The 27667-nt window shown below is 33.2% G+C and overlaps 2 protein-coding genes across 2 annotated transcripts in view; both read left to right on the top strand.

Annotated features, from left to right (window-relative positions):
• The first annotated feature begins 359 nt into the window (after positions 1 to 359).
• Positions 360 to 9309, top strand: LOC144437641 (translocon-associated protein subunit alpha-like). The gene is made up of 8 exons (XM_078126626.1): positions 360 to 543; positions 2453 to 2704; positions 3453 to 3580; positions 4237 to 4368; positions 5011 to 5090; positions 6312 to 6390; positions 6901 to 6997; positions 7484 to 9309. The coding sequence occupies exons 1-8, from the start codon at positions 471 to 473 to the stop codon at positions 7546 to 7548; spliced, it is 906 nt and encodes a 301-aa protein (XP_077982752.1). The 5' UTR covers positions 360 to 470; the 3' UTR covers positions 7549 to 9309.
• Positions 9310 to 11377: 2068 nt separating this feature from the next.
• The window catches only part of LOC144437141 (zinc finger TRAF-type-containing protein 1-B-like), a 29615-nt gene continuing 13325 nt past the window's right edge, over positions 11378 to 27667 (top strand). Inside the window, exons 1-3 of the mRNA XM_078126002.1 lie at positions 11378 to 11584; positions 13495 to 13733; positions 25363 to 25574. Of these exons, the coding sequence (XP_077982128.1) occupies positions 11378 to 11584; positions 13495 to 13733; positions 25363 to 25574 (658 nt within the window). The remainder of the gene's footprint in view (positions 11585 to 13494; positions 13734 to 25362; positions 25575 to 27667) is intronic.

Genomic DNA, 27667 nt, shown 5'->3' with positions numbered 1-27667 from the left:
ATAATAAAAGCTGGTCTAGATCGAGAACTTGAGAATAACTTTACATCTTACTTGTCTGTGTTTACACGTAGGCCGTTAATATATATGCTCATACTATACTAAGTATATCTTTAATTTCTCAGACATCAAATAGAAATAAAAAGCACAACCGCATATTTACATCTAGACCGTTACAGTAACTCACAATTGAGTCTGATGTAATGTTATCCCATACTTTAACAATGTGAATATATGAAAAAGTTATTTGGTTGTCATAGTAAATAATTGGGTCACGTAAATTTGCTATTGTTCATGCAGGTCAATGATCGCCTGTCTCGTGTCGTTCCGCAAGGTTATGCAGCCTCGTTTTGACATACGCTGTCCTTTCGTTACCTGATCGCCATATTGGCTGTTTCATCTGAGCAGCAGTCCCTCTAAATATCTGCCGTCATCTGCTCTCGCAGAGCAGTTTTGTGAAATTTTAACCCAAGATGAAGATTCTCAACAGACTTTTGCTTGTCCTTCTGCTAGTTTTGCCAACTTCAGTGCTGTTTACTGAACATGGTGAGTAATCATAGTAAAGTTCTCTGCAGTAAACATACGCGCATTGCATTGTTCATACGGAAGTGCATACGTGGAAACTTTGGCTACCTGCAGACGTTGTATTGGAGTGATGCATAGAATTAAGTATTAATCAAGCCAACAGTGATTTGTATTGAAATGTATAGTAAAATCAAGAGGGATCATCTAAGCTTCGAAGTTAAAGCAAGAATTTGCTCAACAGGTTTATTCCTGTAAACTGTAATTCTTCTTCCCCTCTTCCGGGAACAAAAATATCATTTCCGGGGTGAAAGTGGATGCGATTCTACTGTGGAAGTAAACAATAATTTGCTCTTGACATTGCACAAGAGAAAGAGTACATCACTTTTGTGAAATAAGACATCAAACGGAATATTCATTTACTTTGATGCGTATGGGTGTCCATCGTGGACATAGTAATTTGTATACAATGGCACCGTAGTAACGTGTTGTCCAATCGGTTATCGTGTAGTAATAAGGTCAATGCAGTTGTAGATCCAAGCCAGCTTTAATTGTGGCTTGTTTACGATGTCTAACATTTAACATTGAAATATTGTTAGGGCTGTGGATGATGTGCATCTGTTTGTGTCCGTAATTAAACTTGTGATAGATAGTGAAGTATGGTACATACAAATGTAGCTAAAGTTAAAACAACATGGTGTAGTGTGATATGGCAGCAGTCTAACAGCTGTTATGAACATTCACATCAAATATTGCATTGCTACATTGCTACTTATATACTAACTACAGCTACCAGTGTGTTTGATGTTAAGCCAATATTTTACATGTATATCAATTAACATGAAGATGAATGGTTTCATTACACATATTTGTATTTCAAGGCATTATGCAGAGTTTATCTCATCCATTGTGAAATGAAATTGGTGTGCACTTAAAAAATAACCATATATATTTCAGTATCAGATAGCAAGTCACTACATGTGAAAAATTAGCAGTTCTGATCATAAATATGGAATAACCAGTTTGCATTTGCAACAGCATAAGCAAACCATAATGCTCCAATCTCCTCTTCAAAAATGTTTAAGATGAAATTTGTTATCAGTTAAATATGTGACAAGAAAGGAGGAGTGAAAAGGAGAGAAAGCGTGGATTTATCATTTCTATTGAAGCTGTTGTTAGATTGAAAACAGGTGTCACTTCCCCAATATGCAGGAGCTCCACAAAAAATTGCATGCTGTACAAAATCAATAATTGATGTAGTACTAATTTATGCACATGTATCAATATTCATGATGTTTTCTGTACCCTGTAATATATGTACAATTAAAATACTTCAGTTTGGGAGTTTGGAATGGAGCTCATGGGTCAATGTAAAAACAACACAATCATAATGAGTTTGTTTGGATGTGCACAGGAACTTATTTTTGTTGGCATGGCAATATGGAATGTATTTCAATATAATGTTGGCTGAGTTTAAAGAATGAAGTCAAGTGGTCTGTCTTCACAGCAGTTTGTATGTAATATCAACAATCTCTATGGTCTTTTGTTTTTGGAAAAACTATGGTATTGTGTAAGATGTATGTAACAAGTGCTCACAAAAGAACAAACGACAGTAAACGTAACAACCAAAAAGAAGTTGCGGCGTACATTCTACATCAGATTGGGAGATTCACTTTGTAAAACTTGATATGACTCGCTCATCACACATGATCACTGTGTTAGTATACTGCACAAGCTATACATGTGTACATTTACACTACATGTAACAGTACATGTGTATTGTACACACACACACACACACACACACACACACACACACACACACACACACACACACACACACAGAATGTAGACAGTTTCTTGATGGTGAAAATACTTGGTAATGTAAATCATGGCTAATATTATGTACTACATATATTTGTTTGATATACAGACAGTACTTTGGTGGTGAAAGCACAGGATGATGGCATTGAAGATTTAGTAGAGGGAGAGGAAGATGAGGATGATGTAGAAGTTCAGATAGAAGAGGAAGAAGGGGAGGGCGACAGAGATACAGAAGAGGCAGCGAAAACTGCTGCTGCGGAGACAGATGAAGAAGAGGATGAGGAGGAAGAGGAAGAAGAACCTTTGAAACCTTCAGAATATGCTGATACTACAATTCTTTTCACAAAAGGCTCAGAACAAGGTTAGTTACCGACAGTAATGTATGAAGGGTTAGCCTGTCAATCTTTGGTAATGTTGTAAAAACATATTTTTAGTGCTGTAGTCTGGTGACTATAATAGGTTTGTGATATTATGTCTGAAAAGTTACCTGGTGCTACAAAGTTTGTTTTTGCTACATATTGTGTAACCCATAGCTCAAGTACCAGTCGACAATATTTCTCCACAAATATTTATGTATTTATTGACAGTCCTATGTTTGCATCACTTTGCACTCGTTCCTCGTACAGTCACCCATGGAAGCATTATCTCATTTATAGTAGATGTCTCATTACTGCTAATGTGCTGTTGATTAAGATGTTGATTTTGAAAGTGAAGCCAGGCTTAACATTTACAAGTTTAATCATGACAGCTTACATTTGATAAAAGAGCAAACTGGGTAGAGAGTGTTGAGACAAATTTAGTGTTCAGAGATGTTGAAATGATGTTACTACATTGACATTCTGAATGAATATTGCTAGTCAAAGTGTAGACAGGCTATTAGCTTGATTTACACAATGCTTGCATACAAATTAGATCAGGAATTTTACAACATAATTTGTGAATTCCCAAAAGGTGTGTTTAGATATTACTGATTCAGTGCTGACTTTGTACATGTGTATTTTGTTCTTTTGTAGACACACCAGCTAATAAAATATAAATGTTGTATAGATGTATGCGTTTGTTCATTTTATTGTACTTGCAATATTAATTTGTTTCGTCATTCTTTGTAGACATACCAGCTGGTAAACTTGTTAAAGTGCTGGTAGGGTTCACCAACAAAGGAGAACAAGACTTCACTGTAGAGAACATGGAAGCATCTTTCCGTTACCCACAAGATTTCTCATTCTATATTCAAAATGTAAGTGATTTGGAATGTTTAAAGTTTCACTAGGTCAGCGTAGAGTTCTCTTTCTATATTTAAAATTGAAGTAGTTTTGAATGCTCAAGTTTCACTATGCCGGCACAGAATTGGCTATAGTAATTTATAATGCAGGTCTTTTATTGATATAAATAGAAAGACAGATCATTTGAGATATTACTAATGTTCCATTTGTAATTGATGATGTATATTTAGATCACCCCATTGGGACAACTGAACATCTCAAAATACTTATGTATTTTCAGAATCAGCATAAACAACTAGGCCTCTTGACGACAATAGTAAAATGACAGGCTGGTGAGATATGGGCTTAGAGTAGCAATGGTGTGGAGGTAGCCTACAAACTTGGCTATCTGACTCAACATACTGGCTTGATAGTACATTTGTATATGTTCTGGCAAATAAAAGTTAGAACACTTTTTCAAGCCTGATAGCCAAGTCTCTGGGCAAGGTCAACTTTAGGTCATACAGTGTGGTTACCTCAAAGTCTTTTAACAACTCTGATCATAACATGTTATTTCATAGATCATAAGTTTAATGTGTGTTTGGTGTCACTTCCTCTGTAGTCTGTTGTTATTGATACTATGTGGCAACTTCTGTTTTTCATGTATAATTGAATATGTTCTATTTTTCAGTTCACAGCATTCAGATATGACACAGTGGTTCAACCAAACAGACAAGCAACATTTGAATATGTGTTCACTCCAAGTGAAGCATTTGCTGGACGTCCCTTTGGACTCACAATTAATCTGAATTACAGAGATGCTGTAAGTGATAGCTTTATGTTTTGTGTACTGATATATAATGAATGACCTTCCTTAGTGTATGTCAAATTTACATTCTAAACGAGTCCTTGTTGTAGTGACTGGGTGAGTTACTTGCCAATTTTAGTGTATATTATGTCAGTTGTCCATGTGCTATAGTGATACATGTGTTGTAGTGATCAAGTTTACTTACTTGTCATCCATAGTGTATGTGAGCTGTACACTGTAGTGATGGAAGTTGTTGGTCACTCACTAACCTTGCTCAAAATGATATAATCTATCTCATGACCAATTTTTGTCTAGCTGTTTCATCAATGTGAAGTCTCTTCTGATAACATTATTGCAGTTTCTAAACTAGTTTTCTTCTCAATCAAGATCCAAGCAATCAGTCAGTTCATGACAGTGTGGATACTGGAATTGGCAAACAATGAACTGGTTTACTTTGTGCATAGGTTTTCTTGGGTGACCTAACTTGCTATGTATCTGATGTGGCATCACAGACACAGGACACATTTGGTCACCAAATTGAAATATATTTGTGGAAGTGCTTTCCTCTTCTCATCCGGTAGCTTGACAGTGCATCAATATCAGATGTGAACCATATAATGTCATACTAACTTCAATGTTGTGTGTTGATATTCCCAGGAAGGAACAATTTTCCAAGATGCAGTACACAATGAAACTATCAATATCATTGAATTAGATGAAGGACTAGATACTGAAACGTAAGTCTTTAATCCTCACAACATTGCATGGGTATTTTTAGCCCCCTCTTTAATTATGAAGTTTTCATCAAGTTATCACTGTCCAATGATGTGCATTTTCAAGGCATTTGGGCTGAAGTTGTCAAGACACTGTTACTGTGAGGAGTATGCAACAATTAGTACAGTTTTGGTTTGGGTGGAGTATTTCTTCTCATGTCATCACTGGCTAATTTGTTGAATTACTCAGTTCCTAGAACACTTACAGAACATTGTTCAATGGCAGCCAGCTGATTATAACTCTAGATCTGAGGACAATTTTATCAATTGTAAATTTCAGTGTCAGTTACCACTATATAATATATAATCATAAAGTTCAGCATAGATGGTCAAGTTCAATATTATGTTATTCATTTCATTGAGAAACACCAGTACAGGACCTGAACTTCTTTTTTCAAAGTCAACCAGTCTTACAGAGTGAGATTAATAATTTACTTGACTTATTCAGAGTGAGATTATTAATTTACTTGACTTATTCAGAGTGAGATTATTAATTTACTTCACTTATGTCATACTTGATATGTAGTAAAATGTTGCCATAACTTTCTGTGTTATATTTACACAATTGGCCATGGCCAACTACATGTAGATGCACATTGCAAGTCTTTTAGGTAATATAACAGTTTTAGCAATGTATTTCTCTTTTAAGTATGCAAAACATAAATAATTGTTCATGATACAAGTGAAGAAAAAATGATAAAACCAGAGACTCTGATAACAAAAATGGCTGTATTTTGCTGCAATGGTGTTCTATTTTCAGCATCACTTTCATGTGGGAGAACAGTGACATGATATATGCTAGCAAAGAATGATTTAACACACAGATGAATATAATTTCAGTCATATTAGCGAAGGAGGACACTTCGTGTGCAAAATAAAGGGTAGAAAAATTGTCAGGCTAGGCTGTCTTTGCAAATCTTTATAAACATGACTAAAATAGTACTTGACACTTCCAGGTCTATTCATTCTAAGTATATTCATTATTTTGAATGTTTTCAAAGTAAATTTTGATCCTTTTGTTGTTTTGATACTCATCCTGTCTTGGTCCAAAGCTATCAGATATGCTGGTGTGTAATGAAGATATTTCTTGAATTCTGTAATATATTTACAGTTCTTCTTAAATGCTAACCTGGTATTAAGTTATCTGCAATTATTCTTAAGGTATTGTTTTGTCTTTCTTTGCAGGTTCTTCCTCTATGTTTTCCTAATAGCAGTTGCTGTGCTTCTAATAGTTGCTGGACAACAATTCCTTTCAAGTTTTGGGGTGAGTACTGTGTTAAAATCAGAAATACTGGAACAGACCGTGAAAATGTTCAGAGAAACTGTTCTATTTAGTCTACCACAGTTTGTTCTGATATTCTGATCTTTACAATCACATGCACATTTCATATAATATATTAGTAAACAAACATTGTTCCTGGTACTAATGTAATGTGAAATTATGTGTGTCTGTTAACTTTAGACAAACATATTAGAAGCAACTAAACTTCAATGTATATTATAAATAAATTGGTGAGGTCAGGTCAGGCACCTCTTTTGGTGCAATTTGGTTTGCATAATTAGATCTCAAAGTCCATAGTTACATAGCCTTACAGCATCAACATAATATGCTTTACTTGCTTGTTTTGATGTTAAGCTGATGATGGGGGTAACTGAACGATGTTTACATGCATGTACTGAGTACCAATTACATACATATATCAGTTATAGTGACAAATATCGTCATGGTATCATTATTAACAACAAATTGATATTTTGTATTTGTTTATTTTAGAAAAAGAAGAGATCTAGTAAACAAGTGGTTGAAATGGGAACACAAAACCATTCAGATGTAGATTATGATTGGATACCAAAAGAAGCACTTGGAATGAGTAAGTTTTGCACATGGCATCAAATCTTATTTCTACCAGGGGATTATTTGTCTGGACACGAAAATACTGCTAGTTGAGAAAAAACGGGATTAACATACACATATCCCAAAAACGAGATATGCACTTTCCTGTAAATATCTAACAATGAATAAGCAACAAACATGAGAATATTATAGTTGTTTACAGCTGATCTCATATATCACTATGGGAGAAGTATGCAAAGAAATATTCTTTCATCACACAAATTTCATACACAATTATTACTAGAGAGATTACATCACCATGATTCTTATGTACTGACTAGTAAGTGTACATGCATATTAAGAAGATGATTTTTTGGTATAAAAAGTAGCATTTTAGTGGTGTAACATTCTTTGAAAGTCTGGTGAGGTTCGAAACTGGTTGTAGATTGAAGCCATGTTTGTACTCCATTGCTACTGATACAGTCCTCCAATCTAACCTCTATATATTTGTTTCTATTCACAGATAAAAGTTCACCAAGAAGATCACCACGTAGGCGCGCAAAAAGAGGGACTGGCTCTGATGAATAGAACTAATTTGCACCAAGTAGGATATCAAAAGTTAACCAATTTCATGCAACAGCTCTTTTTAACGTTTTCTGAGATTTTTTCCAAATTTGAAAAAGGTGCTTGGAAAAGAAAAAGAAAATTGAAAACTCAATAAACAGAACAGTGAGAGAAAGTATTGCCTCGAGTGTCTTGATTATTTTCAACCAAATCATGTTAAACTTAATAATAACTTTAGAGTTTAAATCATGTTAAATTGGACTGACAAGCTTTCTATATCAATGTCATTCCCTAGACATTGTATACTGTATTCAGTGTGTGAATTAACACATAATAATTTAGTTCAATTTCCAATGTTGAAAGAGTTGACTCGGAACCTTCCATGACAAAATCCTATGAATGAATTTTACTAATGCCACTCAATGTAACACATAAGAAGAAAATGGTTACAGATCAAAGTAATTAATTCAAGCATTGGCTAGCTTTTGTGAGTGTTTTCAAGGAAATTTAATGCATGCTAATGCACATTTATTTCTATTCCAGCAATGTCAATCATATGAGGGGCACATTTCTGTAAATTATTGTTAGATATTGACTTTGGTCATTGCTGGGGTCAAATTTAAAGGTTAAAAGATTTATAGAGTAAATTTCAGCAGTTCTTTTAACATTCCAAATGTCTACAGAAAAGATTAACTTTAAAAAAAGAAGTGAATTTGCTTTTATGATCCTTTACCCATGCCGAGATAAGAAAACATATCAGTCCCTCAAGAGAGTATGGGATGACAAGGGGGTAAGGCTGACCCATTGCTAAAATAGTAGAAAAGTGAAACTAGTAAGAAGAACCAAATTAATGTTCAGAAATATATTTTGACTGCATTTTTTTTTGTAGTGTCATTTAATTAAGCATTTTTGTCATACGAAACCTTTAGTCTTTCATTACCGAGTGTGATACTTGCATCCTACCTGTGTATATTGTTGAACAAATACATAACTTATTTGTCTTCCCTTTGAGATCATTGAAGATCATTGACAACTTTCAACTTAATCAAGTTGTACTTGCAATATCCTTCCTTGGGTCAGTTGTTTACTGATTTCATGACTGTTGTGGCCTATCAAATGCCTTTGACCTCAAAGGCAGTCTGTCAACTTTAAAGTTTGTAAAGTTACTTTAGCAGAAACAATAAGCCTGTGTACCAGTGATACTTCAGTGTTTTTGCTAAAGTTTGGAGAGCGCATCAACAGAAAGGGTGAAATCCAGTAAACGTGGTTTCCCACATAACCTGTCATAGTTTTGTTTGGGAAATCCTGATAGATTGTACCTACAATATACTTTTACCACCCTTAGCAAAAACACTGCACTTGCTTTGCACACATCAGTTCTCTGAATGGTGAATGCAGTCACTTGAACCTGCATGAAGCATTCAAACTCTGTGGAATAAGTGTTGCTGTGCAGAGCAGGAAAAACCGTTACCATTGATACAGAGACAATGAGTGTGTTGCTTTCAATATACTATATATATGATATAGCAATTCTATAGTACACTAAAGCAATGAATTCAACAACTTCTTTCAGGTATTTCAGAAGTGAATATGTACATCATTCTGTAATTGAGTCATGTAGCACTGGCAGATCATTCAAACACCATGACAAGAATGCAAATGAGATTTATGTATGTTTTACTTTTAACAACTCAATTTCTCACAAACTGGAAAACTTCCCAGAAAATTAGCTTTGAACTATGCAGCATTGTTTGAACACAGTACCAGTACAATCATTCAGATGAATAAATAGATATTCATTGATTTTCATGTTCACTGTAGTGTTTTGTCATCTCTGAGAGAGAAGTGAATGACTCGTTACTCATCTTTGGAATGAAGTGTGTACAGCAACTTTTATGGAGATAATATAAGATGATTACACTATTTCTTTTTTTATCTACATGACAATGCTATACAGTACAATACACATGTTTATGTGCGACATAAGTACTATAAAAACCAAGTTGGTTTAAACAGCATTTTGGAATTATACAATTATACAAGAAAAATTAACAATTTCAAGACTATATTTGTATATACTACTCACTAATGCAACCATTATTTAGAGATGCCTTTGATCAGAATGTCATTTTATCAGTGTAGAGAAATCTTAATCACACTAACATAAATTCCCTCACAGCACACAGCAGGATATAACACACAATAATACATGCAACACATACTCCAGTCTGTACATTTGAAGTAATTATATATTTTTAGGGAATGCATCCTGCCGTGATTAAGTGCATACTTTACAATGTAAGAGAATTTATGTAAGTGATGAGAAGCACCTTCAAAGCCAGTTTTGATTATCCACCAGTGCCACAAAAATGACATTCTGGTTACATGCATCTCTAAATTATTGCTGCATTGGTTGTAAATGCATATTTTGTTGGGGGGGGGGGGGGTTACATTGATAATGAAGGGTACTAATAGACGATGAACACACTATGAATCTCTTCTTGTCTGAATGACAAAATCCAAGCTAATATTGACATTTTAAGTGCAAGAGAGATGGCCCTTCATTCATATCAAGTTGTTTCATCATAGATATGGCATGTATGGTGTAGTTTTGTAGTACTGGTTACTCAATATCCATTGACTACATCTAAGAATCCTTGCCAACATGCAGATTTTGTCTAACAGAAATATACTAGTATAACCCTATCTCAACATAAAAGTCCATCAACAGCAATTAGCAAGTTGCATTAAATTTGTTTGTAAATTTAGATTGTTGAGATACTTGATATGGTTGTTTAGTTAGTGGTTTATACAATAGACCATGCACTGGTGCTAGATATACATGGATATGCGGATTACTTTCAATCCACAATACACTAACTTATGGATGACTTCGTGAAGTGACTTCTTCTTCTTCTTCAAATCGTGTTGATCATCATAAATTTGAGTATTATCCCACAATACCTGCTACCAATTTATTGTAGATGTGTTACATTTTCGAATAAGTTTGTTCTCTGTGTACTAAAAGTTTTGGACCATGGTGTAGTGCTATGAAAGAAAGAAACAAAAGAAGAAAGATTGACCACCGGTGAGGGCTTTACCGTCACATGATCTGCCACGTCAAAACATTGTTTTTATAGAGACAACAACCTCTGACAATAACGTTGCACTATCGATACAAACTCATTTGTGGGCTCTTATGTTTCATTGCTTCTCGACCTTCCGTGTGATATTTTGCCCAAATATGTCTTGTATAGAAATCATATATGTTGAAAAGTGTACATGTTCTCATTACATGTGAGTACACTTGAAACGTGTACGAATCATAGAATGGAGCACAGGCACTCGAATCAATGTGTATGATTTTAAAAAAAATGTTCATGTACATTTTTCCTCCCCAAATCATACAGAATTGATTCGCGTGCCTGTGGAGTGGAGGGTCTATGTACAAAATTTATATCACACATATTGTTTACATGATGTCAATATAAAAACATTCTTTATCGTGTTTACCTGTCATTATCAAATGTCGCATGTTTTTGTTTTTTTTACACAAAATATATGTGTGGAAACCTCTTTGACACGAGCAAACCTCAGCCTATCATGTATCTTCTTTTTTTACCTTCTTTTTAATTTGTGTTGGAAGGCTTCAATTTAGTTTCTCATGAATATGTAAGTAAATTAAACATGTTGAAAGCTGTAAGTACGATTGCCTTTTCCATACAATAACAAATGTAATTAAATAATTATGTGACGAAAACGGTCGCCCATTGGTTAGAATAAGAATGCGCGAACGATTTCATTGGACGTAGATGACGTCACGCCCTACGGTTTTGAGAGAACATCAACAAATATGGCGGACGTTGCGATGTCCACCTCCGAGACCATAGCAGAAATTCGTGATAGAAAAGAAGAAAAATTGGAAATCGAAGAGCCGGTGAAAAAGAAAGCGAAGGTCGATGATTGTAGAATCCAAGAAGAGGAAAAACTGGAGCAAAGATTGAACGGGATTCTTTGCTGTGCGGTTTGTTTGGATCTGCCTCGGGCGACCATCTTCCAGGTTCGATTTGGTTTCACAAATTTGGGTTCGAAAAAATTTCTTCCAAACGCCTTACTAATCGGTGTTCTGCTTGAACAAGGGTTGCTCTTAAATGTCTGTTCACTGATTGATACCATTAGCTACTGTGAGTGAAATTTCATCGTGGGGCCATTGTAGAAAAGGTAGTCTTTTTTTTTAAAAACCGAAAAACAGGTTTGTTTACGATGACGCAACACGCCCCTTTTGCAGAATCGTCGAGCCTTACATTACAGAACCAAATCGAGAAAATCTTCGGTGGCAAACATTCAGAGTTCTATAAAAATTTTAAATAGGGCACAGTAAGGGTTTTTGACAGCAATATGTGTCTCCCACAGCAGTTCGTCGCTGAGAGCGGACAGATCGATTCTGTGGTTGACTGGTTGGCCCCTGACGACCGCAAAGTCGCTTTCAAATTATTTTGGCCCCTCCCATGGCCGCACCCGATTTTAATTCCGTGCATTTTTCACCCTCCGCCGTAGACATTCTTTAAATAACGAACCTTTCTTCGGTGTTCGTATATGGTAGCTTTAAAATGATTGCTGTCAACTTCTACGGCTGTCTGACGTACATTTTACCGGCATTTTAACATTCATATCACGTACCACGTAGGCAGAAATAGTCCGCTCTTCCTGCACACCTGCATTCTAATTGGACACTATAATTAGCAGGCCACAGCAGCAGGTCACTCTGAACTGACAAAAGACTGTGAATTATTTATTTTACATACTACGACTCAATTTTGTTATAAACAAATTATTTTCAGAATACACTTAATGTGCAGTTTTCTTTGAATTTGAAGTTATGGTGGTACTATTATGATTTATTTCATTTAAACAAGAATTTTATGTATTCTTCTGAAGAAAAGAGGCATAATTTTGCTAAAATATGTAGCAGATGTGTTTTTAAAACATACCCAGATGCAAGCATTGAAATTTTACTCGATTTGTCTATCAAGTCAATCCCAGTTCAAAACAAATTATGGAATTAGATCAGTCAATAGAAAAAACCTGAATTATGCTGGCACTGGTGGCTGTAAACTTTGGCAAAATAAACTCTGGGTGTGTGTGTTGAGGTCGGTCTTCAACCTTATTGTACTTAGGACTTTGTAATCTTTGTAAACATTTATCATCTAAATGAATATGGCTGGAGTCAGACAATTTTTAAAATACAATTATAATGGTTATAGATTTAAAAATAATTTGAAGTGATATTTTTGCCATAATTGTAATGTGTTATATTGAGGAATGTATGAATTTATACATATTGTACATTGACTACTGAATGGGGTCAGTCAGTCCAATTGTCCTCATTAATACTGTACATTTTATCAAGGGTATTGCATTGGGTCAAGGTTGTTGTGTTTATGAATAAAATGAATAGTAAATTTCAGATCATGGAAACCTTTAATACGATTACTTGATTTAAAATTCAGGGTACATTTATGCATCAATTATAAACTTGACCTTGGTGTGTTTGCCATTTAAAATTCAGGCTGCATGCAGTATGTACATCAATTGTTGACAAACTTGTCCGTACTTGTTTTTAAAAAATCATATGTATGACAATCATGAGCAAAATTATCATATGGTCTTGTCTTTTAACACACAAATTAATAATTTGCAATCTTGAACATGAAGATGCCTTCTTTTTTGTTAATATTAAAGGCCATGTTTCTAAATTAGTCTTCTTACAAATTTTATCTGAATAAATTTGCTGTCTACCTATGCTGGTAAACATGATCTCATTGAGTACTGTACATCAGCCATTACTAATACTAGTAGCAATCTGTGCTAGGGAGAAATTTTAACATTGTGAGTCCATCACTGAAAAACTTGACCATTTTGTTAACAGCTGACTAAAATACTCATCATTGAGTGTTATTTTTCACACAGTGTATCAATGGACATTTAATGTGTGCTGGCTGTTTCACTCATTTACTGGCTGATGCTCGGTTAAAGAATGAACAGGCAACATGTCCTAACTGTCGGTGTGAGATCAGTAGAAGTCTGTGTTCACGGAACCTTGCTGTAGAGAAAGCAGTGTGTGAGCTGCCTGCAGCCTGTCAATACTGTAACGACTTCCTGCCAAGGTGTACACTAGAACTGCATGAAAGAGAACAGTGTCCAGAAAGGTAAAGACACGCCCACTCACAGACATTAACAAAAACAACAACAATACACCATATACATATGCACACACATATTATTAAAGAAATGGGTTGTATTTTCACTTTACCCATATTTGGCCATGCATTGTGTATGTCAATGCTTATGGATAAACTGCTCAAAGTGCATTTGTACTAGGCTTGCTAAGGTAGAGTTATAATCAGAAACAAGTAATTCACTTGAATGGTATTCATGTCGTATTTAGATACTTCCTTTGGTATTACAGTCACCTGAAAAATGAAGGAACTGCAGGTTCACATTTTGTCATTTTAATACAATTTGAGTATATGTGGTTGCAACGCAACAAATATATAAGGACCATAACAGTCCCATGGATATACATTGAAATGATAAATTGCATCAACCAAACTAACAAATATCTTATCAGTGACACGATGCCCAAATTCAACTTTGTCAAGCTATTTCAAAAACTACTCTGTTTTTCACAAACTGATGGCAAAGTTGCCTTTGTGAAAATTTGAAATATTTCACGAAAATGATGATTTCTCATATACAAACCAGATACCAAAATTTGATGGAGAACTCAATATGAATAATGGACAGACAGTATCTAAGTTAATACAGTGCACATTGTGAGGCTAAATGAATATCTTCTACTAGTCTTTCTGCTTGCTGGATTTATGACTCCGCTATTCTCATTCTTATCCGAATTAAAAATTACTATAGCAGAGTCAAAGCACCAGCAATAGACAGGCTCATGTTCAACTGACGTCATTAAAATGAATGTCAGTGGCATTTTCCCTCTCCAAGTCATCTATAGAGTACATGATCTGAGGCCTATGAGTACACTCAGTGTGTATTACTATTAGAGACCAGTACAATCATTCATGTCATCAGCTACACTGTTAACTATACAGTGCACAATCTGAAGCCTGTGTTTTCTCATCATTTTAAGTGATTGTGAAATTTGGATACACTAATCAGTGATGACATTAAAAGAATGAATACTTGAATATTCCTTAGCCTTGTAATGTGTTGGGATGAAATTTGAAAAATGCCCAATATAAGGATATTTTGTATGTATATCTGTATATAGTGAGCATTTTTCATGACAATAAAGTACTAACTATTTTAGAGAGGAAAACTTTAAGCCAAGGTAGCTGTAATTGTTTAGTATTTTTTTGTTAATTTTTGCCTGTTACGGAATACATCAAACCATTACATGAAATGGTCAGTCATTCTGATCAGAAATTCCTCACTACAATATTAGTATTGTACACACTGGCTTTATGTCCATGTCTGTGTAACACAATCGTGAAAGAGGCATTTATTTGATTGTCAGCAAATTGTAAATCCTTGGGGGTGTTGATAGGAGTTGAACACAAGGCAATCATACAGGTTCCAAGTATAACAACATAAAGTAAGTTGACATAAGAACAAAAATTACAAAAAATAGTAATTTCAGTTACAGCTACAAAATGTATGGCTGCATGAAGATGTTTAGTGTAAAGGAAATCAAGTCTTTTTAATTTTAAGAAGCTATGTGACTACCAATCTGATTAAAATCATAATTCTACTGTGCATACCTTTTGTGCTTTTGATTGGGAGTTTCCTTTTCCTTGGAAAATACAGTTGCACTAAATCTTAGCCTATATCAAATTTAAATAAGAGAATGGCACTACTTTGATTACTATTTCAGGACATGAACTAGCTAAGAACAACAAATGCACTATGTAAAATGAAAGCAGGACTAAATTTAGACCAGTCATAACATTAGCATCTTTAGGCGATTTGCTGATGGCAATATAGATTGTGTGTGCACAGCATTCTGAAGATGTTAAATTACTGGTTTTTTTTATGTAAATTGAAAACCTAAGACTTTGAGAACTCAAATATTTCTGATTTGTGATTGAAATATCAATTCTAAGTTATACACCAATTCTCCAGGTGCCAAAGACAGTCAGACATAATGTTAGATTGTAGGATGGAGCTTATACAACAAATAATACACATAAAACACAAAATCGTGAGCTATCAAATTTCAAAACTCATTTAGCCGAATCTTGGAAAATGTGGTTATTCTATAGACAGAAATAACATTCTGGTTTTGTATAATCATTGTAATTTAAATTATACATGGCTTTATAGTCAAAATTGTAATCTCCTGACTTCTGCGACTGCAGAGCATGAAATCAGAAATATTTGATGTTTTGAGTTCAGTCAAAACAACTCTTGCCTGCTATCACAATTTTCTTATCAAGGTTATATATATAGTACTTCAGACAGTACAGAGGTCGTCCATTTATTGTCTGTCCTAGTACATGTCAAACTACAGTTCATTGTTAATAAATCAACAGAACTCTTGCCTGCTATCACAGGTTTTTTTTTTATCTCGGTCCTTCAGGGATGTAGCTAATTTAAAAGGTAGCCAATAAAATGTGAAAGTAGGTGGTAATATCTAGGAACTCTGATCTATGAATCTGCCCAAAGATGGAAATATACAGGTTGAGAGAAAGAATTTTTAAAGAAATTCCCCCCAAAACTAGCTGACAAAACATTGCGGCGTAGTCAGTTCTTTTTACAAGCTCCCGGCCCTTATCTACATCCCTGCAGGTAATGTGTGTAAACCTACTTAGTATCGTAGACAGTACAGAGGTCTTCTCTTTATTGTCTATGGTACATTATAGTACATGTCACATATGTCACCATTACAGTTCAGTATAACATGTAGCAACTTTTCAAGATGATGATCAAATAGACACATTTGAAAAATCAAATTTGATAAATAATAAATTCCAAGCTGTCTTATCTTGTGTATTTTTTTCATTCAGGGCATATTTTAACATCTATATGTTGTGTTGACATTCTCAATTTATTGGACATCATTTACCCCATATTACTTTGTCTAACATTCTTATTAATACATCTAAATTCAAAAGATTCATTTTGGAGTAAAGAAGGAAAAGAGAAAAATTTGAAAGTCACCAAATGCTGGACTGTGATGACATGATAGCATGGAAACATTAATATGTTCAGAATATGAATTTGATTCTTACAAGAAAAGAGGAAAATATCGATGATATGGCTACTATGGATGTGATCAGCAAATCACACAGGTCAAGTAACGATTCCTTTTTTCTTCTTTCTGGTGAAAATACTTAACTTAAATGTCTGCAATGATTTTTGACTAAAAAACAAACATCCATAACAATGTGATATTTGCAATCCTGATTTCACTTCAAAAAGTCATCTCTTTGGATAAATTTATCACAAGCATAGTGTTTCATGCATTTGCTGAAAACATCAATTGTACATTCACACTTGTATGGTATGTACTTGGTGTCACTAATATAAAGAAATTTACAAATTGTGAGTAATCACCCTTTCACACTGCAAAACATGTTTAAGCTTTTTTTTCAAACAGTATGTGATTTTATCCAAACATTCTGATCATCATGTCCTTGCTTTGAACATTTCCTCTAAGTTTGAAAATCTATGAAACAAGTGACATTTGACTTAACAAAATGTGAAAATATTAATATTTAGAATTATATAATGAAAGACACAAAAATTAAAATATTAGTGTAGAAATTTGAGTTGAATTAGTATAAAATATACTGTAAAGTATTTTTTTAATTATATTTTTTACATTTATGGTATACCAATTTAACATTTTCGGACAAAATGAACTCTCTGTGAAAATTAATCCAAACTTTCTATTCATATCGCCATAAATAAATGAAACTGAGCTCCAAACAAGGCAACTGATATGTGCTTAATGTGGAAATTAATTTCCTGTAAAATAAGGTATTTCACAATATCTGTTTTACAGTGCAGTTCAAATAGCTATAGTCATTGCATGATATTATTCTCTTCTGCTCCTCAGATTTCAAACTATGTAGATTATAAACAAATGCATGATTACTTTCCTACATTAAGAGAGTAACCTTAGGCAAACTCCAAAGTCTCTGTGCATGATTCAGAAATCAGATTCTGGCGTGTTATTAGGACTGTATGACATATTGTATATAAATTATTAAACAATGGTGTACACAATATTTGTCCATGTGTTATATGCAATAGTCCTAATCATTCTCCTTCAGATCACATATAAAATACTGTATATAGTACATAGATCTACATGTGATCTGATGGATGATGATACTGAGGACTACTATGTCATACACAAATATGGGAAGATAGTTTGTTCACCATTGTTAGTTTAATACAATAGACGTGTTGCTGGTTCCAAGATACATTGCATGTCTCCCCATGCAGTGCCAGATCTGTACAGGCACAGGGGTTTGCATGCACTACTCAGGGAGAGTGTTGTCAACTGACCATACTCTGGGTTCACCAGTAAAATCCTTCTCTGTCATTGACTGTGATGATTAGTGTTTGTTCTATAAAACCATTTGCAATTCTCGAGGTCAACACATCTTTCCATTATTTCAAGATGGAAATGTTATTTCTAATTTAATGTAATTTAGGACAAAACAAGCCTGAATGTAACAATATAACTTATAAGCAACACTGTCTCATCCAAATGCATCTTGGAACTGGAAAATCAACTTTGTCTTGAATAGCTCATCTAAAAACATTGGCTATCACTTGCTTTCATGTAGCCTGCTACATGTACCTGTTGAAGGAGAACAGATGGCACGTCCACGCCAATGCTTGTAGATGAGCAAATATAGTTATTCTTACAGTAGAAATGTTAAGCTCTGACTTGGCATTTGCAACCCTTCTCATTGAGAGGGATAAAATATAAAATGTTAAGTCAGACTCCTTTGGTGTCGGGCTATTGTGAGTCTGTATGACCTATCAATGTATACTGACTCTCAGCGAATAGGGAGAGATGCCTAGTCAAAGCCATGACTGTAGAGTCAGTCTGTTATGTATCTTACAAATTGATGAGGGTTGGTGATGCTATAAACTTGATACTGTATGTCCATCGCTGTACAAGGGAGATTTGTTCTAGAAACCATATATTCCGATTTTCATATTGATTTCACTGATAATGTTATGGTAATATGAATGATGATTGACACAGACATTTATATATATGTCATGCATTAGGAAAATTGCAAAATGTAAATTACAGAAAATTCAAAATACTTGAAATTATTTCATTAGGCAGGGTTACGCCACTGTTTTCCCTGCCTTTTCAAGAATTTGTTTTATAAACTTGCTAATTTTATTTCTAAATTCAAGCAGTTAATGTAGCATATTTTTATAATGATGAATTCTTGAGAACTGCGAAAGAGGTGAAAATACTGTATCAGCATATGGTGGCATCATGACCTGGAAATCATAACATTATCAGTATACATGCATGCCTTAAGGTATACATACATAATCTTACATGAGTCTCTGAGAATTAATTCAGGTTTCTAGATCATTGCTCCCAAAGAAATATGTCTTCTCCTTTTATTATCAGATACACAATTTAGAAACATCAAAGGTGATAAGTATAAAAAGACACAAAATATGAAATTTTATGCATTACGTGTCCAAAGTTCCAGAACAGAAGACTACAAATTGAATTATTGCATATAAAAATTGTTGTAATACCATTCAAGTGTATTAGATTTGTATGATTAAAACTCTTCCTAGTAAAATTTGCAGCATTTCACATGATGTGTGAGAGAGTCATGATGTTATCTAATCCGTGTCAGGGAATAAACACCACAAGGATATATTTACACAGTTTGTCAACAGTTTTACAAGCCAAGAAAACTTTGCCCTTCAGTCGTTACCATTGTAGTATGTTTTTTTTTGCATTTTATGTTTTGTTGCATGTTAACACAACATACAATCATTCTTGTAGAATCACAATTATATTTACTTACATTGCCATTTTTCTCTCCACTTTTATGGTGCTAAGTGGCTGACTCTTCTGATGCAAGTTGTAGCAAGTTCATCGTTTTCGTTGTACTCAGAGTTAAGGTAAATCTGGGTATATCTGTCCAAGTCTAGCATACTCTGTGTTTGTATGGGGGTTGCATCATAAAGATAGTCTCCATACAAATACAAAGTAGGCTAATGTAATACAAACCATCAATGGACAAGTGTTAAATAACTTTCAAGTAAAAATAACGTAATCTGCCCATGTATGTAGCATCCTGTTTAGGCATGTTTGTGTCTCAAATATGTGTAGACTAGACTGTGTTTGAGCTTTCACTCAGGAAGTTATTTCAAAACTTGTCCATTCATAGTATTTTTGTATTTTATACTCTGCATGGAAATGTGCTGTGAAAAAAGTAATCTCTGACTATAGTATGCGGAGAAACCATTAGGACTGAAATCAATCCTTTTCTAAGGTTACTCAGTTACAGATTTGCTGTCAAAGAGCTTGTGTTTTCCACATTAAGAAATCTAAAGCAAATAGATGACTCAGATGTTGTTTGAAGTATCTTTATACAAGTATAGATTTTGATGATATCATTTGATAATGTATTACAGGTGGTAGATACCTGTTACATAATACCATGCTAAAGATCTCAGAATATAAAATCAAATTACATGTTTGATATATGAAAATAGTATACTGCATGTAGACCACCATCAAAATAAATCAAAATGTCAGTGATACCTCTTGTTTGCAGCCCTATTGTCAAAACAGAATTTTTCCAAATACACCATGAAAAATTACAATCATTTTTGATTTCATACTAAAACATTTGAATGAATAAATCAAAATTATGCTAAAACTTGAAATGTCATTGTTTGTGTCAACTATATATCAACCATCTCCTTTTGCAGCTCAATCAAACCACAGACAGACCCTGCCACCATTTATGCTCAAAATTCAAAATACTATACTACCTTATATCTTTTGGAAACCTTATGAAAGGCTAGCAGGGCACCAAAGTTCTTACTCAAGTTGTTATTTATTGTAGTGTAAGGTGAACCTTGAGAAAGATTAGATATGAAGCACAACCATGCAGAGTATAAAGTGAACTACAGTTTCATGAGTGACATACATATTTCATTGAGAATATATGTTGATAGTTTCAAAAAGCAGAAATTATTAGCTTGAGCAGTGTAAGATAATGATATCATGATTTTATGTAAACGACGTTTTTTTTTATCATAAATGGAAATATTTTTCAGTCAATGGAAATGATTATCAATAGCTTCAGTAGAGTTTGTTGGAGGGGGGGGGGGGAGGTCTACAACATACATTATGCTGTAATTTGTCAACAAAGAATCAAGATTTGAATTTCAAACATTAAAACCTTTGTCCAAAAAGAAAGTCTTGATATACCAACTTATGTAAAATGTTAAAGTATTTAAATTGTTCTATCCATCATTGAGGCTTAGTTGGATTATTATGGTCTCATAGCACTCAGTTCTAATGATCTGTTTTGGTGTAGCAATGCTTGAATGTTAATCTTTACTTCTACAGAGAGATACAGTGAACAATATCATATTATAACATTGTTGCAATTCAGGTTTTGTTACTGCAGTTAAAACAAAATTGAGTCAAGATATAATATTGCTACATTTTCAATAAATGCAAATTGCAAATTTAAGGTCAGTTTAGATATTAATTGCTCATAAACAGTATAACCAGTTCATACATAGACATACTGTGATATTCTCTGATGATGAACATTGTGTTTCATAACTTTTGATACTATTACTTCAGGAAATAAGAAAAAAAATAAGAATATTTATCGGCTATAATATGACAATTTGGTAATTGTAAAAAAAGACTTTCTAGATATTTTTGCAGCCAGCCAACCAATCATATTTTTGCAGCCAGCCAACCAATCATAAGTGACATCTTGTATTACTACAACATATAGGCCATGAAATATGTATGTCTGAGAGATTACCCAGATTAACCTTAACAATTCATTTGTTTTGTTTTTCAGCGTCTTAATAATTGTTATTTTTATCTGATATTTGTGTTGATCATGCTTGTTCACAGTTAGTAGCTGCTAATTATACTTTTAGCTTTTTCTTCCTTGCTTGCTGCACATCATCGGTATACATGTACAATGTGAAGGTGGCAAAGTCATGGCTTTTATTAAAACAAATGGTAACCAATATATTTGTGCTGAAGATGAACTTCATCAAATGGGAAGCAGACACACATCATATGTAAAAAAAAAAAGAAGAAAAAAAAAGAAACTTAAGTAATATGATGATTGATGAATGATTGCTAAACTACTTTTGAATCCAGAAAATTTACTGAATAGGAAACTTTGTAATTTGAGCAGAGAAAGAGGACTAAATTAAGAGGTAATAAAACTGGTACATTTTGTTCAGGTGAAAGGTCATGTACATATACATGTATAGATATGTCTTAAATTGCATTTGGTTAGTCTGGATGCCAACATAATCTCTAACTAAACCATGTGTAAATCGTAATGATACAGTATAGGAACTAGACTACAATTAAACATAATTACAAATGAAATGACACCCCTTCATAAAAATGAGAAAAACATAATAGTAGATGCAAGGAAATGTAAATTTCTGTTCCTTTCAATATGCTAATTGGGTGGAAATTATAATTCAACTTAATACAGACTTAGGATAATGTCCAGCCTTGGCCAATAAAGTGTACCACTGCAGTAAGTACTTTTTATGTTTCTGAGGACCTTTTATATCACAAAACTCTCATTTATATTGGTGAAGTGAAACACAGCGATTTTTATGTCACAATGGCTCCATTTATGGATTCTCATTTATTTTATACATAGCAAGGCCTACCTGTTTCCAAATCAATGTTACTTGTCTAATCTTTAAATCATTCTATTCCCAAAAGTCCGAATATCATGAGAATGATCTTTATGGTACTTAGCAACTGGTAGGTTCTTGTTGGCCAGGGCTGTATCAATGACCTGAGTGATATACATGGAAGATAACTGTTATGACAACACACTGTGCAAACCATGTAACTGTAGGAGTTCATATATCTACAACAAACAGAACAATAAATGGCTCAAACTCAAATAAACCACATTTTCTGTATGTGTTAGCAAGGTATGTGAATATTTATCCAGTATATAGATGTTATTTTAACTGAAAATGAAATTGTCATTTAACTTGGATATTTCATCAACACCGATTAATTCTTTAAAATTGTAAAGTTACCAGTATAACCTAATTTCTTGTTTTAAATGACAACAAAAAGAATTTATTGTACTCGAACAATATTAATTTTAAAATATTTAAGATATTTCAATCTGTTAATGATTCAGAGTCTGGAACAAAGAAAATAGCATTTCATTATTTAGGTGTATCAGCTTATGTAAGTTGTATATCATTATGTTTGTATGATTCAAACAGAATTTTTAAAACCCTCAATATTAGAAATATGCTAATTAGCAAATTATAATGTAGAAATACAATGTCCAGTGATAAGTATGCAAATCAGAGAATGTTTTATAGAACATGGATAAATAGTAATTACATGTAAATGGGTTTCAAAATTCTTTACACCTAATTTTTACAAATTAAAGAGTACATCTTTTAGTAATGATATTTATATTTATATGATATTATACTGATGATGGATATTTCACTTGTTTATTATAGAGAGCAGCTTAAAATGTTAGTATTGAGAACAAATATAAAATTCTTCTCAGTCCCTTAGTTTCACAACTCTTAAAGTCACATGTTTTGCACAGTGTATGTCAGAAAAATAAACATCTCATAATTGCATTGGTAAATAAAATATAGGTATGAACTCACTAAGTTACTGAATAATGTCTCTAATTTATGTGGTTACTTTTTAGGAAACTGAAAATAAAATTGAACCATTTCAGTTTAAAGTATCTGGAGTTACTAATATAATATGATTGACTGTGTTAATTACACAGGGATACTTACACACAATGTCCTCTTCTGTAGGGATTAATCTGTTAGTAGAATTTATTTTAAGTACTTGAATGAGTAAAAATAAGTACCATGAAAAGAACAAATTGAATTTCTCCAAAACTTAAAAATTTAAACCATTTTGATACTTTTTATCAGTCCTTCATCAAAAAGAGAAATATTTCCTTTTATTTTGGAAATATTTTGCTCTGACCTGTCCACAGTTATCTTACATTTAAAAGATACATTAAATGTCTAATAGTATATACAAAAACTCGTGAGCACATTTAATATATTGCTTATACCAGACAAGTAAAATATATCTTCAGTGTAATTTTGGTTTCTACGTCAGGTCAACTAGTCTGTAAATAGGTGAGAAACATCTGTGGAAGGAAGATTACAAAAAATGACTTGCTTATTTTGTAAAATACTAGCAAGCTGTTGACCAGATTTGCCTTGTGTACTTTGCATACAACATATAGAGATTAAAATGAATAAATAGACATATGTATCATACCAAGGTACTTGGTATGAAATTTCTATTCAGTTTTCCCTATCTATTTAATAATATTTTCTATAGAAAATACAGACTCAGTTATGAATATTATATATTTATTGAGGAAGTAAATTATTTGATAATTTTACAAGTGGATAATTCCTAGAAAAACTTGTGGAGACCATGAAAATTATTGAATATAAATAATTGTTTTATCATCAGATGAAATATTTTCTTTTTCATTTGTCTACAAATTCAATTTGTTAGAATGGTGTCATTTAATTCATTCAAGTACTTATAGTAAATGATGTACAGAATTAGAGAAACTAAAAATAAGTAACAATTGATTTTGTCAGCTATAGAGAGAAGTAAAATGAATAGTTTGAATTTGGACATAAATATACAGGAATAGATCATTGATTTTTTAGTCTCAGCTCAATTTGAAAGGCAGATAGGTAGACTTTCAAATGGATGGATGCTTTGTATCATGTGAAGTTGATAATTTTGGACTGTTTGATTCAAGGAACACTGCTGCAAAAAACACCTGAACAAGAAAAATTGTTTGCACAATGTATATCTTGAATGCTCTCCAAACAAAAGATTTTATACTTTTCCACATAACTCCATAATTTTAACAATAATTTTGCAGAGAAGCTTTGCATGAAAGTTACAAATTAAAAACATTGAAAGCATTCATCCATCTGTAAAATTATGTTACTCTCATCACAAATACTAAATATTTTACCATGATATAAAATGAAATAATTTATGTAGTTATAGTTATAAAAGGTATTTTGCAAGTTTCGTAAAAGGAACATTTAATTTAATATAAGATCTTATTTTTAAAACATATTTATAATTTCCTGTCTTTTTTCATTTATATCCAAAATTATTAAGAATGATATTTATCTAGGATTATATGATAATAAAATAACAGAATGATGTGTGTCAGCTTTCCCTTTAGTCATCAATACCGGGTAATTCACCCATTTCCTAAAATCAATTCCATAAATTGTTGGTGTTTATTCCCTTTTATGTCGTCACAACCGTGCATCTGTGGTTGATACAGGAGTATAGAGGCAACGATGAGTCATGTTCAAAGGTGTTTATTTTTAGAGAGAAAAAAAACAGGGGTTTACACAAATATTCCTTAAATACGTCTGTAGATAGAAGCATTTTTCCCCTGTAGCGTCATTTTTTTTCCATTTCCACTTGACTTGTAATTTGTCTCTGATAATGTTGATGATAATGGTCTAATCATTACCATCCTGTATATTATTGACTACCTGAAATTACCGTAATAGGTTGACAAATTGCAAGTATCAGCGCATTGGCTGTTCCTGGTGTGGACCATATCATGAACTAAAGGAACATGAGCAGCACTGCTGTCGCCCTCAAAAGAGCGGGGCTGAAATCATGGATGCCCTGCAAACCATAGACCAAAATCGTGCAGAGGAGATGAAAGTATACAGCAATATATTCAACCTCCTGTCCTTTGAGAAGATATCATTGAATGGTTAATATTGTAGTGAGATCTCTCTTTTGTTTTGATTTTGATTTTTTTCCTTTTTGGACTGAACCAACGAGAAAATTCCACTTTACTACTCAGGAGTCAGGTTAAAATGTACTTGTTTATGTGTGCATGAGTGTGTGAGAGTGGCAAAACATTCTTCCAAACAATAGAAAACAAACTACATCCTAAGCAGGCAAAGCTAAGTTGTTTTTCATATCTGTGGAATTGTGTCTGTATTTGTGATTATTTGGACGTGTAAATATTTTGCACTGAAATTTGCAGCACTGATCATTAAATATCTTAAAATTGATCTGGTAAGTAAATTAGAACAAAAGGTAAGGAAATGTAAGTTTATCCTCTAAAATATTCTGAATATAGTCTAGAAAATAATGTGAAACTTAGCTAAATAGAGTATTATAAATTAAGGAGAGCAACTCTACAACCCAATACAGACATGAATAGTCTTTTTTTTGTCAGTAATGATGTCAAGTCAGCGTCATTTTGTATCAAAAGTTCATACTCCAGCAAACTTTACAAAGTGTAGTAGTTGAAAGTCACTTTTACTGAAGGAACCTGTGGTAATGGTTGCATCTGTTAATCATAATATACTTTGATGAACTAACAGTTTTATATAGAAGCTTCCCTGTAAAGAACAAAAACAATAATTCATAAACATCAAAGTAAGTTTAAGTTTGATCATTCTAACTAAATGGGGACACACTTTTAAAAATAATGGCTTTCTCTTTATACAAACAAGATTTTTAGCAAAGTTAAAAATGGTTGTCATTTGGAAGTTACCTTGCGAGAATGCTGGAAAAATACTTATGAATAATTATTTTCAATTTGTATCAAAGTACAAAAATGATGTAAAATGAAGCTGTAAAGGGTACAAATAAACAAATACCATCAACCATGACCCTAAGAATATGTAAAGATAGTTTAATGCCAGATCCAAAAGATACAATCTGTACTTATATTTATGTTCATGATAATTGAACCCTTCCAACTTGCACTCATTAGGAAATCCTTATTGCCCTTGCAATTCTTGCTTGCAGTGAATTACTGTATGTTTGGAATTTTTTTCAAAGTAAAACTCAGAGAGATTAATTAATTAATTTTGTAGGAAATACTATGAATATAATTCTTTGTCTTTTTTCATTCAAATGAAAATAACCATTAACCATTAGTCTGGGGTTTGTTTTATATGTATTGTTCTTGTTTGATATCTCTTCAACTGAAACACCACAATTGGATTTCCTATTTATTCCATTCTATGATAGAACACTCTGTGGCGAGTGAGTGTCAGTTTGGCGTACTTGGCATATATGCACAAGTGTTTGTGACGTTATCTGTGGATGTACTTTCACAAGCGTAGTATGTGAATGTGGAGCAGAACACACTGCAAGCATGAGTGCAACAAGTACCCATACTGACACTCACTGATCATGGGATTCTGTTATATGTTCATCCAAAACAACAAATTTCTTTTAAAAATACATACAACACTGTTTACGTGATTCTATAAGGTAGGGTCTACAATTGCTAATGACAGATATATGACAATTTATGCTCTGTAAATGTTAAATCCATTTATTGCTATACTAGAAATGAACTTCAGCAGCAGCAGCATGGCAGTAGCATATCTTTGTTTGTAAACAATTTTATCCAAATGTGTAAGACAAATCAACTAAATAGATAGAGATCAATCTAAAATGATGTTCATGATAGCATTGATATAAAACACTTATATTATTGAATTCTCACCTCTACAAGTTTTAAACTCCAATCACTCCCAATCAAACTAATGGAAGAATTGGGATGGTCATTCGATAGCCTTGTCTACCTTCCAAAAGTTTTGCCCACACATTTTGATTCGCATAGCATTGTTTGATAATGTTATACAGACAACCATTACCAGTGTCCTGCCCAAACCATTACCAGATGTATTAAGTTCTCATGCAGACAACCATTACCAGAGTAGCAATCAATAATATTATAAAATTTCCAAACATAGAATTTTGATATTATTATTAAATTAACTTACATCAAGGTGATGCTGACTGGCAAATTTAATTGAAATTAAAAGCCTATATGTC

The sequence above is a fragment of the Glandiceps talaboti genome, chromosome 7 (assembly GCF_964340395.1).
Source record: "Glandiceps talaboti chromosome 7, keGlaTala1.1, whole genome shotgun sequence".
NCBI classification, from domain to species: domain Eukaryota; kingdom Metazoa; phylum Hemichordata; class Enteropneusta; family Spengelidae; genus Glandiceps; species Glandiceps talaboti.
This window is presented reverse-complemented; position numbering and strand designations above follow the sequence as displayed.

Bases quoted from the DNA above. Each gene is read 5' to 3' on its own strand.
- LOC144437641 (XM_078126626.1), top strand. From the start codon at position 471: ATGAAGATTCTCAACAGACTTTTGCTTGTCCTTCTGCTAGTTTTGCCA. The intron at 544-2,452 runs GTGAGTAATCAT...TTTGATATACAG, and splicing joins AGTGCTGTTTACTGAACATG to ACAGTACTTTGGTGGTGAAA. The intron at 3,581-4,236 runs GTAAGTGATTTG...TCTATTTTTCAG, and splicing joins TCTCATTCTATATTCAAAAT to TTCACAGCATTCAGATATGA.